Below are 13,171 nucleotides of genomic sequence, written 5' to 3'. Positions count from 1 at the left end.
GAGGCAGTGTTACGTGAGGACAAGCTTTTTTGGCCACCTACCGTGCCAATATGGAGCAACTTTAGCATTAAAGGTGCAGTCAGCAATAACTCCTGTGACAGGTTGTCAAAATAACTTTTTATCAATATCTGTGAATATCTCCTCACGATCCGCTTCCTGTCCCTACAGTCTGTTAGTTGAAAAAAAATCCAGTGTTAAGGCTCTGTAAATCCTAGGCTCTGTAAACAAGCATGTAAATAAAGGGTATGTAAATAAAGGGGGCCCACCTTAGCTAGCAACATGCCCGTTTACAGAGCCTAGACTGTGTATTAACACTGGATTGTTTTTGAGCACACACACACAGTACAGACAGCGGATCGTGAGGACACAGTTATCTTGACAACAAGTGTTCTCCAGAATCGCTGACTCCACCTTTAATTTGGAGTCTTGTTTCTCAGCTGCAGAATGTAGCGGTAAAAAAAGAAAGAAAAAGGACAGATGTGTATGCTGTTCATCACTTGATCCTCCCGACACCCTCTGAAAACATGCAGAGAAATGCATCCCCAAAGACCCTCAAACAGATACATAAAATAAATAAAATACTCTTTACATGAAGCCAAGAAGAATCAGCAATTCATCGCATGATCACACACACACACACACACACACACACGTAACACACAAAGACACACAAACACAAAAAGAAAAATCCATGTCCTGTGATCTCCACCGTAGCTCCCCCCCTCCCTTCTCAGCAATGCTACGAGCTTTATTTCTCATAGTGCCTCATAGATGTGATTCCATACTTCATTAAATTGTTTTGTTTTGTTGTTGTCCTCGGATAATGTATTTTCTATGGTCAGACAATATTTCATAAGTTCTTTCCAGTTCTTTAATGTAGGAGCCTCTGCATCTTCCCAGTATTTTAAAATGAGTTTCTTGTAAACAAGGGAAGAAAACATAATTTGCCATCCCGTAGGGTTCCTTACACCCTCGGGGTTCTGAAAAATGCACAGCTGAGCTGAGAACTGCATTTTTGTTTTACAAATGGTTGATATCCAGTCTTGGATTTCATTCCATCCTTTGTTCACTTTCATACAATGCCAAAAGGCGTGTATGAGGGAGTCTTGAGAGCCACACTTCACACACTGGTCAGAGGAGTCAGCATAAAACTTATGTAATTTATCTCTAGTATAATATATTCTTGTCATCAGTTTATATTGTATTAACCTGAGATTTTCATATGTGGTAATTTTATTGGTAAGATACAAGCATTTCTTCCATGTTATATTGGCTTCTTTGAATTGGAGATCTTTATTCCATTTTTCATAGAGCTTATGCATTAAGTAATGTTTAGATTCTTCCTTCAAGAGAATATTATATATGCTACCAATTAACTGTTTATTTCTTCCTTTTTTAAACATAACCTCCTCAAATGGTCCTGGAAACAAATCATATTGTAAATTAAAGTTTTCCATTATCCAGTTTTTTAGCTGTAAATATCTAAACGATTCTTGGTTTGACAGTTTGAATTTATTCTGAAGCTCTGTGAATGGTTGAACCCTATTGTGCAAAATTAGATCTGACAATTGATTAATTCCCCTTGTACTCCAATTGAGCTCGTCATTCTGGATTTTAATTGATGGATTATTCCAAAGTTCTGTGTTCCTAGGGATACTAATCTGCGCTCCAAGTATTTTTCCAATTTTGTTCCATGATTTTAAAGTACTATTTGTAACAAAGTTTGATACTTTTATATTGCGTTTTGTAAACAAAGCTGTGAACAGGTTTTGGGGTTTTATTTGGTTACTTTCCATATCAATCCAGGGTTCTTCAGCTGTATTATTGATTATCCGATCTATGTAAAACATCTGTGATGCATAGAAGTACAGTTCTAAATTTGGAAGTTTAAGACCACCTTCTGTTCTTACATTATCACATGTATTTCTTTAGCTGCTGAATGCGCTGCTAAATTGACCAACTATTCGTTTAGTTAATGTGCCAGCTGTTTGTTTTTATGAGAGGGGTACGGAGTGAATAATTTAACAAAATTAAAGTGGTAGGCTTTAAAGTAAATAAAAAAAGGAGCCGAGTGATGCTAAAAAGCTGCAGGGTGATAATTACCTGTGGGATGTTTCAAAGAGTGACTGCGTTCCATTCTTTATATAATAAATATATCGCTTACACAGCTGCTTTAAATACACAAGTCAATGAACAACTAAAAGCTATTCAACAGTACACTAACCCATGAGCGGTGCTTTTATGTGCAACACCGCCTCCTTGACTTCCTTTTGATTGTTGACACTGTATACCTTGGGTGTGGCCATCCAAAGTTCACTGGGCAATGATTTTAGTATTTTTGTTATGGCTAATTATGCTCAGTCCAAAATAGGTATAGCTGATTGCATAGAAGTTTGGCTCAAAAGGGTATTTGGTTTTTCTATGTAATGGAATATTGGCTACGAATGTCATGTAATATGTGAAATATTAAGCTAAACAGTAAGTAGTATTATTCCACTTGATACAACTATGATCCACGTGGCCACTTAAAGTTAGTGAAAAACAATTTAGTTTAAAATGCTGGAATAGAAAAAACAAGGTCGAGACAAAGTTCACGTTTAAAACGTTTATCTTCATCTTGATTCATATAAAGATAGAGTGATGTCACATGAAAAAGAATCACAGTTGATGACTGAAGTTACTGATGAAGACAAAAGTTTTCATTTGAATAAAAATATTTAAATATACAATACATTGACCAGAAATTAGGGACACATGCTGTTTGAAAAAAAAAAATTAAAATCCAATCAGCTATCGCAAGCTGAACATGGTACAACGCTAGTGCCCCTCATACAAACCAGGTAAAAAACAGTTTGTAGAAAAGTCCCTGTTATGTGACTCATATGGAGCACTACTAAGTCTAGCAAACCAGGTGTGTGTGTAGTATTTGCAAGCTTACGCCAACCTTCCAACAACTCAATCCCAGCTGCAGATCTTAGGTTTTTACTGACACTGCTGTCTGAATGTTTTGTACAGTAGCTTCTCAAACTACTGGAATGAAGCCAATAACTTAATCATGAACTTTGGAGCAAAAACAAACACCAGCTGAAACAGGGCTGTGTGACTGGAGTGCTTGTGTTCTTCAGAGGCACACGCCTGTCTGCGAGGTCTCACTCGGCGTCGAGGACCATGATGTGTACAAAGAGTCCAGCTGAGGGGAGGACGTCTCCGTTCTTATTGAGCAGGGGCACGTGTCTGTATCCTGCCAGAGGGAGCACACAGTGGTAGCAGTCAGTGATCAGACAAAAGGAGAATATGAACAGCTCTTTGTGCAGAGTGCAAAGTGAGTTCTCTGTGCTTGATAGTGCCTGTCTATTCATTAATGAAGTTTGAGAACAACTAACTATCAGTCGGGTGACAGCAAGGAGAACAAGGACCCAATAAATTCTGAAAATACCCTCCGCCAGTTGCTGAACTTACCCATTTTTAAGCTGTTGAATGGAAGCGTGAACTGTCCGATGAACTCATTTCCGGAAGTGGAGTCGTGGTCTTCAACAGAGAAGCGCACCAGTGCTAGCTCCGGCACGTACACATCGAACTGGAAGTTTTTGTTCCATGTCGGGTTAAAACCTTTCAACAGACAAGAATGTTTCCTCATCCCAAGAATGCATTTTTACGAACACCAGATGGCATGAATGAAAACAGGGTCTTACAACTGTCTCAATATGTTTATATAAAAAACAATGAATTAAAATGTTCCCACCATTAATAATATACATCCAAAATATTAATATAAATTATATATTATAAAAAATATATGATGAATATCTGCCTTTACCATTGTTTTCAATAAAGTTGGTCTCTTTCTCAGCAACATCAGCCTGCACTCCGTAGACCTGCACTTTAACCAGCGGGTCCACAATGGAGGATTTCTTCATGCTCACTTTGGGGAGCTGCTGGGCCGACACAATCTGACGACAGGAGGGAGACACATCATGTCAGATGAGAAAAGATCCGACACGATCTGGGAGGCGGGACTTTGAACAGGAAACGACAGTAAAATGCACAGGTGTAATAATGTCAGCACACACAGGGAAATACTCACCATGACATGCAGTGTTTTGTGCTGTAGCCACTCTCCTCTGGTCAGGGTGATTGGGTCAAACTCCGTGTCCAGGTCCCTCAAGTAGGCCGGTTTCAAGATGTAGCCGCTCTTTCCGTTAACCAAGAATCGGCCCTGGTGCACGTCCATTTCCGGGCAGCTTGTCTGGAAGTTTAAGGCCACTGAAAAAGGGATTCATAAAAACAGAAAAAAATAAGTGACTGGCTCTCATTTATGAAATTTTTCAGGCTGGACTGTGCAAGTGACTGTTTGTAATTCAGTCAAGTCTTACGCACCGATTTGGCAGCCAGCGTTCCAGAGAGGCACTGGGTTGTAGTTGGAGGAGTCTGTCCTGGAGCCGGCTGGATAGATACGGCTCAGCTTGTCCACATTGTGACGGATGTAGGCATTAGCTGCAGACACAGGAGCAGAGTTATCTACCGAGCTGAGAGTTACTTTGTCATATTCTATCATAACACAGGAGGCCGCATCATTTTGCAAACTTTTCTTTTCAATATTTTTCATTGACTTCTCGCAACTTTTCAGAGATAGATATTCATCAAAATAGAGTTGAAGATGTTCAATGTTTCAAAAAGCATTCCCTGATTTTTAATCTAAAAAGTTAATAGCTTAGGAAATCCAAAAGACACTCTTTCACTACGTTAACACCTTGTGTTTTAGGTTTTAGAGTAACACTTTCATGGGAATATATTGTTAACAAAGTATCCTTACTGGTATCCTTTTGAGTTAAGGTAGAGTCAGCGATTCTTGTGAATTATTGTTAATATAACTAATAATACTTTCTAAAATCAGTGAATATCTCCTCATGATCCGCTACCTGTCTTTACCATGTGTGTGATGAAAAAACTGTTTGTATGAATAAGCCTAAGCTCTGTCAACGGGCATGTTGCCAGCTACGGTGGGCCTCTTTGTTTACATACCATTTTAGAGAGCCTAGGCTGTGTATTGACACTTCTTTTTTTTCCAGTGCACTTGTAGTATGGAGAGCAGGTAGCAGAGATATTCACTGATTTTGAGTGTTCTCCAGACTCTCTGACTCCACCTTTACATCTTGACACTAAACTACTAGTTGTCTCTCACCTGACTCCTCTGCCAGCCCTGTGGCCTTTCCCTCCTTGAAGGACGACATCTCGTAGAAGCTGAGGTTTTTTATTGCGTCCTCAAAGCCGTTGAAGTGGACACTCTTACAGTAGATCACCATGTCGGACAGCTCTTTGGCGAGTTTCAGCTTCTTTTTCTTCTCCATATTAAACAATAGAGATTAGATGTTAGGTACACAACAACGATCAGTTAATGCTAAAACGTGTTTACTGAGATCATTAATTTACTCCTTGCGTTGATGCAACCCCCACCTTGCTTCTCTCTAACTCCTTCTGCTCATCATCGTCATCATCATTTGACTCTTCCTCGGTCATGTCCGTGTCATCGGCTGTGTCATCGGGAGCATAGTTTTTCTCTAGTTTGTTTAACCTCTTCCCTTTGATCAGGAACTTACCCTGTAACTCCTGTACACACACACACACACACACACACACACACACACACACACACACACACACACACACACACACACACACACACACACACACACACACACACACACACACACACACACACACACACACACACACACACACACACACACACACACACACACACACACACACACACACACACACACACACACACACACACACACACACACACACACACACACACACACACACACACACACACACACACACACACACACACACACACACACACACACACACACACACACACACACACACACACACACACACACCCTCTTGAGTGACTGCTATCATCACAAGCATCCGTCACAAGCATGTCGTCAAAGGACAAAAGTAACAATCTACCGACAATAGACAAAAGTGGATACAAACCTCGGGACACGGGAACTCTGTGGGCATGACGTCCCCCAGCGGTGAAGAGACAAGTGCGCTGCCCAGGATGGAGCTCATGTGGTGGGCCATGACTTCCTGCTGCTCCACACTGCAGTGGTTCTCCAAGGAGAGGATAACTGGGTAATTGGACGTCTGGGGACACAAAACACAGAGAAGAAAGACTCACACAGAGTACTAGTGGCTATATCGATTTTCCGATTAATCGCAATTCTCCCTCAAACGATTTCGAATCGATTCATAAAAGTTAATAATCGATTTATAATTTTTTTTTTTTTACTAGTATTTAATATTAGAATTTCCTGCGCCACTGCGCATGCACGCCACACAAGTGCGAGTTGGTAAAAGTGGCGACAAAAGGGCAGAGAGCAGCAAACCCATATGACCTGCACTGGCTTTGTGTCTGTTTACATTTTTTTATGAGAGCTGAATTCCAAGCCATACTTTTTGCACAATGTGTTGAAATTACATAGAAAATAATAGAATATAAATCCTATAGAAACATGATTCACAAGAGTAGAAATAAAATAAAACTGAATCGGTTTAGTTTTTACATACTTCCATATCGTGTTGAAATGCAAGCTGCATTGATGAGTGCACTGGTCATAGAAAGTCATATTTGTGACAAGAAAAGCTTTTTCTCTAATACAATATTAGAGAAGGCAATTCATCTGTTGATTGAATTTAATGATCATCACAAAAGTAGGAGGTGATTAGCAAACTCAGATGCATTGAGAATTGATTTTGAATCGAATCGTTGACCTCGGAATCGAATCGAATCGTGAGGTGCCAAGAGATTCCCACCCCTAGATCTGATACTGGATATTACTGGATACCAAGCGCACCTTAAAGGCATACTCCTTGATGGCTTTGATGGCGTCTTTGAAGAGGATCTTTGAGGTGAGTGTGTAGCCGTGGTAGATCACTGGCTCGTTATCTGATCCGTCCCAGCAGTCCAGCTCCACGCAGCGGCAGCCCTTCAGCAGAGCCCTGAGAGAGTCACAGTGAACTAAGGTTATCATTCATAGAAAAAAAAACTAATAAAATAAGTGTTTACATAAACATCCAGATTTGGACAAATCGTTGACAGGATATAAAAATACTGCCATTGGCAATCTTAACATACAGTCTATCAAACAAGACGTTAATTCCTTTAGGACAGGGGCTTTGCTCAAACCGGAGACATCCAACAGCCCTCAGCCTCCTCATATTGGGAAAGAGGGATAACCAGAGACCAAACGACACTGAACAGATTTGAATAAGCATGTCACAGCTAAAGCAGCTGAATTTAAGTGGCTGGACTTAGAGCCATTACCTGACATAAGCATCGGTGCTGCTGGGCCCTTTGAGCTGATCCTCCATGAGATAGGTGTTGTGCGAGGAGGAGATGAAGTAGTGGTTGAGGGGCTGGCTCATGTCCTGGTACAACTCTTTGTGATCTGAATTGAGCACCAAGGCCTCTGGGTGGTGCAGGTAAATGTGGAAGCCGTCTTTTGACAGCAGCTTCTTCTCCTTGGCTGAAAGACAAAGGGGGCAAAGGAGAGCTTGAGTGTAAAATATATACTGCCTCTGCTAAGAGGATGGGATCTCCCGTGTGCTAATTCCATGCTAAAAATCTAGAGAAAAGCTGGCTAAGTTATGTGTTACAGCTCTTAGCATTCAATAGGCTTGGCAAGCCTGACATAGAAATGTCCCTAGCTGCAGTGCATGTAAAACATTCAAGTAATATTTTAAAAGTACCAACACTGTAAAGGCTGTTACTTTTGCATATTGCATTCATTGAGACGTTTATCTTGTAGGTTAATATCAACAGGATTAACTAGTTGCCATCGGAGGCATGTGTCATCAAACAAGACATGAGGCCTCAAAGCTATGGTAAGGCTCATTCTTTATCTTTAGAAAAAAAATTGTCTAACCGTTTTCCCCTGCTTCCAGTCTATATGATAAACTAAGCTAAGCTAAGCTCACTGCCCCCTGGAGCCAGCAAACATAGTTAGCATCAGTGCAAGAGGAGAATAAGTGCGTTTCTCTACAGGTTTCAGACAGGCTACCACTGACCATTTTCGTCCGGCTCGTACTTGTCGATAATCCTGTGCGCCTCTGCCAGTGTGACTTTCTCTCTCTGCTCTTTCATCAGGAAGTCCACCAGGTTGTCTGGACTCATGAAGCCCGTGGTTTTGGCGTACTCGCCGTAGATCACGTCCACTTCCTCCCGATGGGTCAACAGCTCGTAGAAATTTTCAATTTCCTCTCCAGCCAGGTATCCCGATTTGCTTTTGTCACATTTCTGTAATTTATATGTTTTTTAATTAGTTATACAATAAAGTGGAAATACAATTGTGTGAATAAACTCGGCAGTTAAAGAGACTGTGGCAAAGTTGGAAAGATGTTGACAGATTTTTAACTCCGGTCTCAGTAACTCGTAAGTAAAAGATTAGCAACACTGAAACGATACATCTTTGTCATCATCATAATGTAGACAATGGGATACTACAACCTCATTTTTACCAAAACGAGTAGTCCGCTAAGTCAGACTAATACAAATATATGTGCAGCGGGCTGTTAGACAAGAGCGCCGTCTAATAAACACATCACTGGAGCGAAAAAAATGGCATGTATGTTAAAGAAAACCCCGTCCTCCTCACATTTTACGCTCTCCTGTAGCCCTAATACTCATCCATAACTTATGACTTTGAGATTCAGGAATCATAAAAAAAAAAACCTGGGGGCATCATCATCACCTTGAAGAGCATCTCTGCGTAGTCGTCCTCCACCTCGATGTTGACCAGACGCATGAAGTCCTTGACCTCCGACTGGCTCAGCTTGTTGTTTTTGTTCTTGTCGGCTTTCCTCAGGCAGCTGAAGATCCAGCTGAAAAGGTTAATGTAAGGAGTAGATACAATGTTAAATGTAAAAGCCCAGACGCCACCTGTTTGATTTTTTTATTTTTTTTAGATCCATTCTCAGCTGGACCCCCACTCCCACAACAAGGATACTGCTCTGTCTTTTGCTGGTGGCTCAGGTTGTTAATGCCGGAGACCATTTTCTCCAGGCTGCTGACCCACTGCTTGGCCTCGTCCTCTGAGCTGGCGATGAGGTCCAGGTTCTTGCGGTGGCCCTTGAACATAATGGTGAAGCAGCGGCCCTCCACCTGCTCCTCTGTGTTCTTCCTCAAGATGTCCGATTGACGGCCCAGGTGCACCGTTTTGATGTCGTCGAGTGTAACTGTAGACAGGGGAAGAGTCGCAAACGACTCAGTATATCATTCAAGAAGGAAAGTCCCTCCCACAGGACTGCTTATGTTAGATATATATATATATATATATATATATATATATATATAAATATATATATATAACTATTTAATGTTGGTTTAATCAGACCAGCCTGCTTGGTAAACATAAACCTGCTGCCCAAGTTTATTCCCAGACTCCCAAAGACTCGAACAAGGCGACAGAAAAAATGACGTCACCATACTAGAGTTGTCATATGAGAACAGTTAAAGAGTGGAGTGACACATTTCCCAACTCTGGGATAATAAGGTATACTTTGACTTTGATTCTGCAGAACACTTGTTGTCAAAATCACCCTTTTGTCAAGACAGTGAATATCTCCTCACGATCCACTAACTCTCCATACCGTGTGTGTGCGCTGAAAAAAAAATCATAATTGCATGTTGGGCATATTGCTAGCTACGGTGGGCCCCCGTTGATTACCCTTTCTATACATACCAGTTTACAGAGCCTAGGCTGTGTATCAACACCAGATTTTTTTTTCTCAGCGCACACAAAGTACAGACAAATCATGAAGACATTTGAAATTTAGATTGTGACAACAAGCAAGAGTTTACCCAAATCGCTAACCCCACCTTTAACTGATGTAATCCAAGTGGGAACATTTTAACCAGAGCCATTTCCAGCCACTCCTTCGCACGCTATGAAAAAAAAAATCTCTATCTTGATAAACACACCCAGATATATCACTACTATCATAAACAACCCAGCTGTGTGAGATCATACAAAGGACTTTCAGACAGACATGATCTTTTATGGCTCTGGGATCATCAGTCATCTACTTTTATATTCCATGAAGGAAAAGAAAAATCTATCTGACCCGGTTAAAGATATTTAGAGACTGTTTTAGCTGTATCATTTCAGGAAACCCAAATGTGTCAGATGTTCTTAAGAAACAATTATCTCTGGTCAAAAGTAAAGAGGAAGTGTCAGACATGTGCCAACCACCACAACACCAGAGCTCAGTTTGCAAGAGTCTCACACACATGCTTTCGTGACACTGCGAAAGCACTCACACGTCTGCTTTTTCCTCAAGGTTTTCTTGGATTCGTGCCACACAGTCTTGCAGTCCTCCTGGAGCTTGAAGAAGCGTGTCTTCTTCCAGTGCGAGGAGCGCACCTTGAGGAGGTCTCCACCCTGCAGGAGGAACTGGAGGTCCTGATCACCCTCCATACCTGTGGAGCCAATGAACAGAGAGTCGATCAAATACTACATTTCTAAAAAATAAAATAAAGATATTGAACTAAAGCACATTTCACATGACCAAAGCCCCCAAGCAGGCAAACCAAGGAAATCCCCTCACCCGGGAATATGTTACACCTTTCCCACAAGTTGGGATCGTCTTCACTGTGACAACAAAGCATGTAATCTGACCGCGGACAACCCTGTGGTCACACATCTGCTACAAGAGATACAATAACCGCCGTGCAGCCTACCTACCTAGGAGCTTTACGTTCGTTTGTATCACCTTCCTGCGTTTGGCATGGCAGAGTAATTCCTCAGACGCGCTGAGTTTGGGTTCTCTTTGCAGGCATGACATGATGCCCCGAGGTGCAGAAACGCTACCACAGTCTGTGTTGAAAAAGCGTCGGGACCGAGCGGAGTGTGAAAGAAAGGGCGTGTCCCCAGCTCCACTCAAAGTTCAGCTGAGCTGTCACACAGACACGTAGCCTAACCTACCAGCACTGTTTACATAGCATGGCGAGAGGAGCAATGCTGCTCAAGTTCTTACTTGTCGGTTAATGTTGCTCTATAAAAAATAGTAATTTCATAGGATATTTCAGAAAATCGAGTAGGCTAGGACATAGGTCTTGACCATGTTTTAAGACAACCAATGTCCCAGAAGTTAACTTTAAGTAACACCCAGGCAGTGCAGCTAATAAACACATTTTCCATGATAGGTGGTTAGCTTACTTTAGCTGCTAATTAACGAGCAATGCATTAATTGGCTTACAGTCACAACCAGCCAACGAGATGCTAAAGTAGGCTAGGCTATAGGCTAGTTGTAGGGAAATATTCCAAGCTACCCTCCATCCAAAAAGTTGCTAGGTGACTTTTTTTTTTAAACTTAACGCATAAAAATGTAAGCAGACCAAGGGGGTCTATATTATAAAAGCACATTTAATTAGCTGATATAGGCAAGAAAATTACATTATAGTGTCAGTAGGCTATCGGAGTCCTTAATTGTTCCCTCGCGACCTCCATCTAGCGGTGTCAACGTGCAATGTCCTTGCTGTGATTTAAAACAACTCAACCAGACTTATTTTTTTTTCGGTGCTGGCAAACAGGTGGAAAAATAGAGAAAGGAATGCCTAGAATAACAGGTGGACCTGTTTACCATCCATAGACGTTTTATTTTGTCTTCCTCTTCCCTGGTTTAACCAAGGGCTGTGAGCGGTTTTGCATTGGCATTTGTTTCTGTTTGAAGCGAGGTGAGGCTGATCACAGGGGCCACACCTTTTGGCAGAGTATAAAAACATCTTTGAAACTATGCATGTCATCTTATTCGACACACATATCGCTTACAACCCTCATTGTCAACAACAATATAGCCTATAGGCTTCTCTTTTTTCCATGTTTCTCTTGTATTTAGCTGCTTCTGTATTCTTTAATATGATATTATTAGCCTAAGTGATAAGTGAATCCTATTTTAATATGTAAGGCTAACCGACTATCAAAATGTGAGAAAAGTTAGTAAAATCCAGCCAAATCTGCTCACGTGTCATTTTTGACAGAGGTTGGAAGATTCTGAAACACAAATAGCCTATTGCCAAAAGATCCCCAGACGCGCGCAATGAAACAGAGCTCCACATTGTTTTCCTACCGTGTTTCAGTTCGATGCCATTCGTTTCCATGCTCTCTGACTGAATCTCTTCTGTACGCAGTCAGAACTTGCCTCTCTCTCTCTCTCTCTCTCTCTCTCTCTCTCTCTCTCTCTCTCTCTCTCTCTCTCTCTCTCTCTCTCTCTCTCTCTCTCTCTCTCTCTCCTCGTTTCACTTGATGAGCCGTTTCATCAATAGGTGCTCCTTCTTTTTTCCATGTGCGCAATTATGTGCGTAAAGTCGGGTTCGGGATCGTTGAACTGTTGAAGTTTGGCACAGCAGGGCGGTGACACAGGTGCGTTTCTCCTGGCGGTCTACAGTAAATGATGACAGCACTCCTGCAGGCTCCAACACCGGTTTGGCAAGCCAGCTGATGTCACAACAAGTTATAGGTTATGCCTACACCTTAAACCTAATGTCATCAGGAACGTGGTTGGTTAACACCCCTTTTGACATAATAATAAAAAAAATATCTATGCCATATATTATAGTTTTGAATTGCACCTGCAGTTAAAATCAATTAATGCCCTTTAGGAAACTAGATGTGAAAACACAGGGAGGGGGCGTTTACCTGAGAAGCATCTAACAGTATCAATATAGCCGAAGCCTACTGTCATTAAGTTTTAGAAGTACTTTTTTGTACAGTGTGAACATTTCCCACCACTTCACGTCTATAGTCTGCTAAAGCCTTCGTCAATTGTTGGCTATACTATATTCATGTGAACACCTGTTCCTCGTGTAAACACAAAGTAGGGTAAATATGATTAAGAAGGCTGAATAGCATAGTTGGCCCGCTGCCCATCCTCATAGTTGACATTGATTTGGAGCGTGTCCGTTATCGTTACACTGAATGGGGCAGTTACAAACAAATTTTTGTTTAGTTTTTTTGCTTCCCTTTTCATGCACAGCTCAGCCTTGGCAGGATAATAGCACTGCAATCACTAGTGCGTTTGGGGCTCTTGTGGCTCTCAGCACTTCCCTTTCAGACCGGGCTTACCCTCTGCGCCCTGTCAGCAGCAGGATGGGATG

At 41.5% G+C, this 13,171-nt stretch overlaps 1 protein-coding gene across 1 annotated transcript; it reads right to left on the bottom strand.

Annotated features, from left to right (window-relative positions):
• Window positions 1-2,590: 2,590 nt before the first annotated feature.
• On the bottom strand, window positions 2,591-12,448 carry LOC307255053 (1-phosphatidylinositol 4,5-bisphosphate phosphodiesterase delta-1-like). The gene is made up of 15 exons (XM_080033653.1): window positions 12,145-12,448; window positions 10,337-10,495; window positions 9,024-9,252; window positions 8,769-8,898; window positions 8,086-8,314; window positions 7,343-7,544; window positions 6,873-7,017; window positions 6,010-6,162; window positions 5,455-5,607; window positions 5,183-5,339; window positions 4,378-4,494; window positions 4,085-4,263; window positions 3,818-3,950; window positions 3,460-3,609; window positions 2,591-3,241 (listed from the first exon to the last, which is right to left on the bottom strand). The coding sequence occupies exons 1-15, from the start codon at window positions 12,173-12,175 to the stop codon at window positions 3,150-3,152; spliced, it is 2,259 nt and encodes a 752-aa protein (XP_079889779.1). The 5' UTR covers window positions 12,176-12,448; the 3' UTR covers window positions 2,591-3,149.
• Window positions 12,449-13,171: the final 723 nt, after the last annotated feature.

The sequence above is a fragment of the Ammodytes marinus genome (genome assembly GCF_949987685.1).
Source record: "Ammodytes marinus genome assembly, chromosome: 9".
NCBI classification, from domain to species: Eukaryota; Metazoa; Chordata; class Actinopteri; order Uranoscopiformes; family Ammodytidae; genus Ammodytes; species Ammodytes marinus.
The sequence above is the reverse complement of the archived record's forward strand: the minus strand, read 5'-3'. Positions and strand labels throughout refer to the sequence as shown.

What these genes read in the sequence shown, in the direction of transcription:
- LOC307255053 (XM_080033653.1), bottom strand. Translation starts at nt 12,175, where the DNA reads ATGGAAACGAATGGCATCGAACTGAAACACG. An exon ending in CTTGAGGAAAAAGCAGACGT is followed by an intron (nt 9,253 to 10,336) that starts GTGAGTGCTTTC and finishes CCCTGTCTACAG; the next exon opens with TTACACTCGACGACATCAAA. An exon ending in TCAAGGAGTATGCCTTTAAG is followed by an intron (nt 6,163 to 6,872) that starts GTGCGCTTGGTA and finishes TTGTGTCCCCAG; the next exon opens with ACGTCCAATTACCCAGTTAT.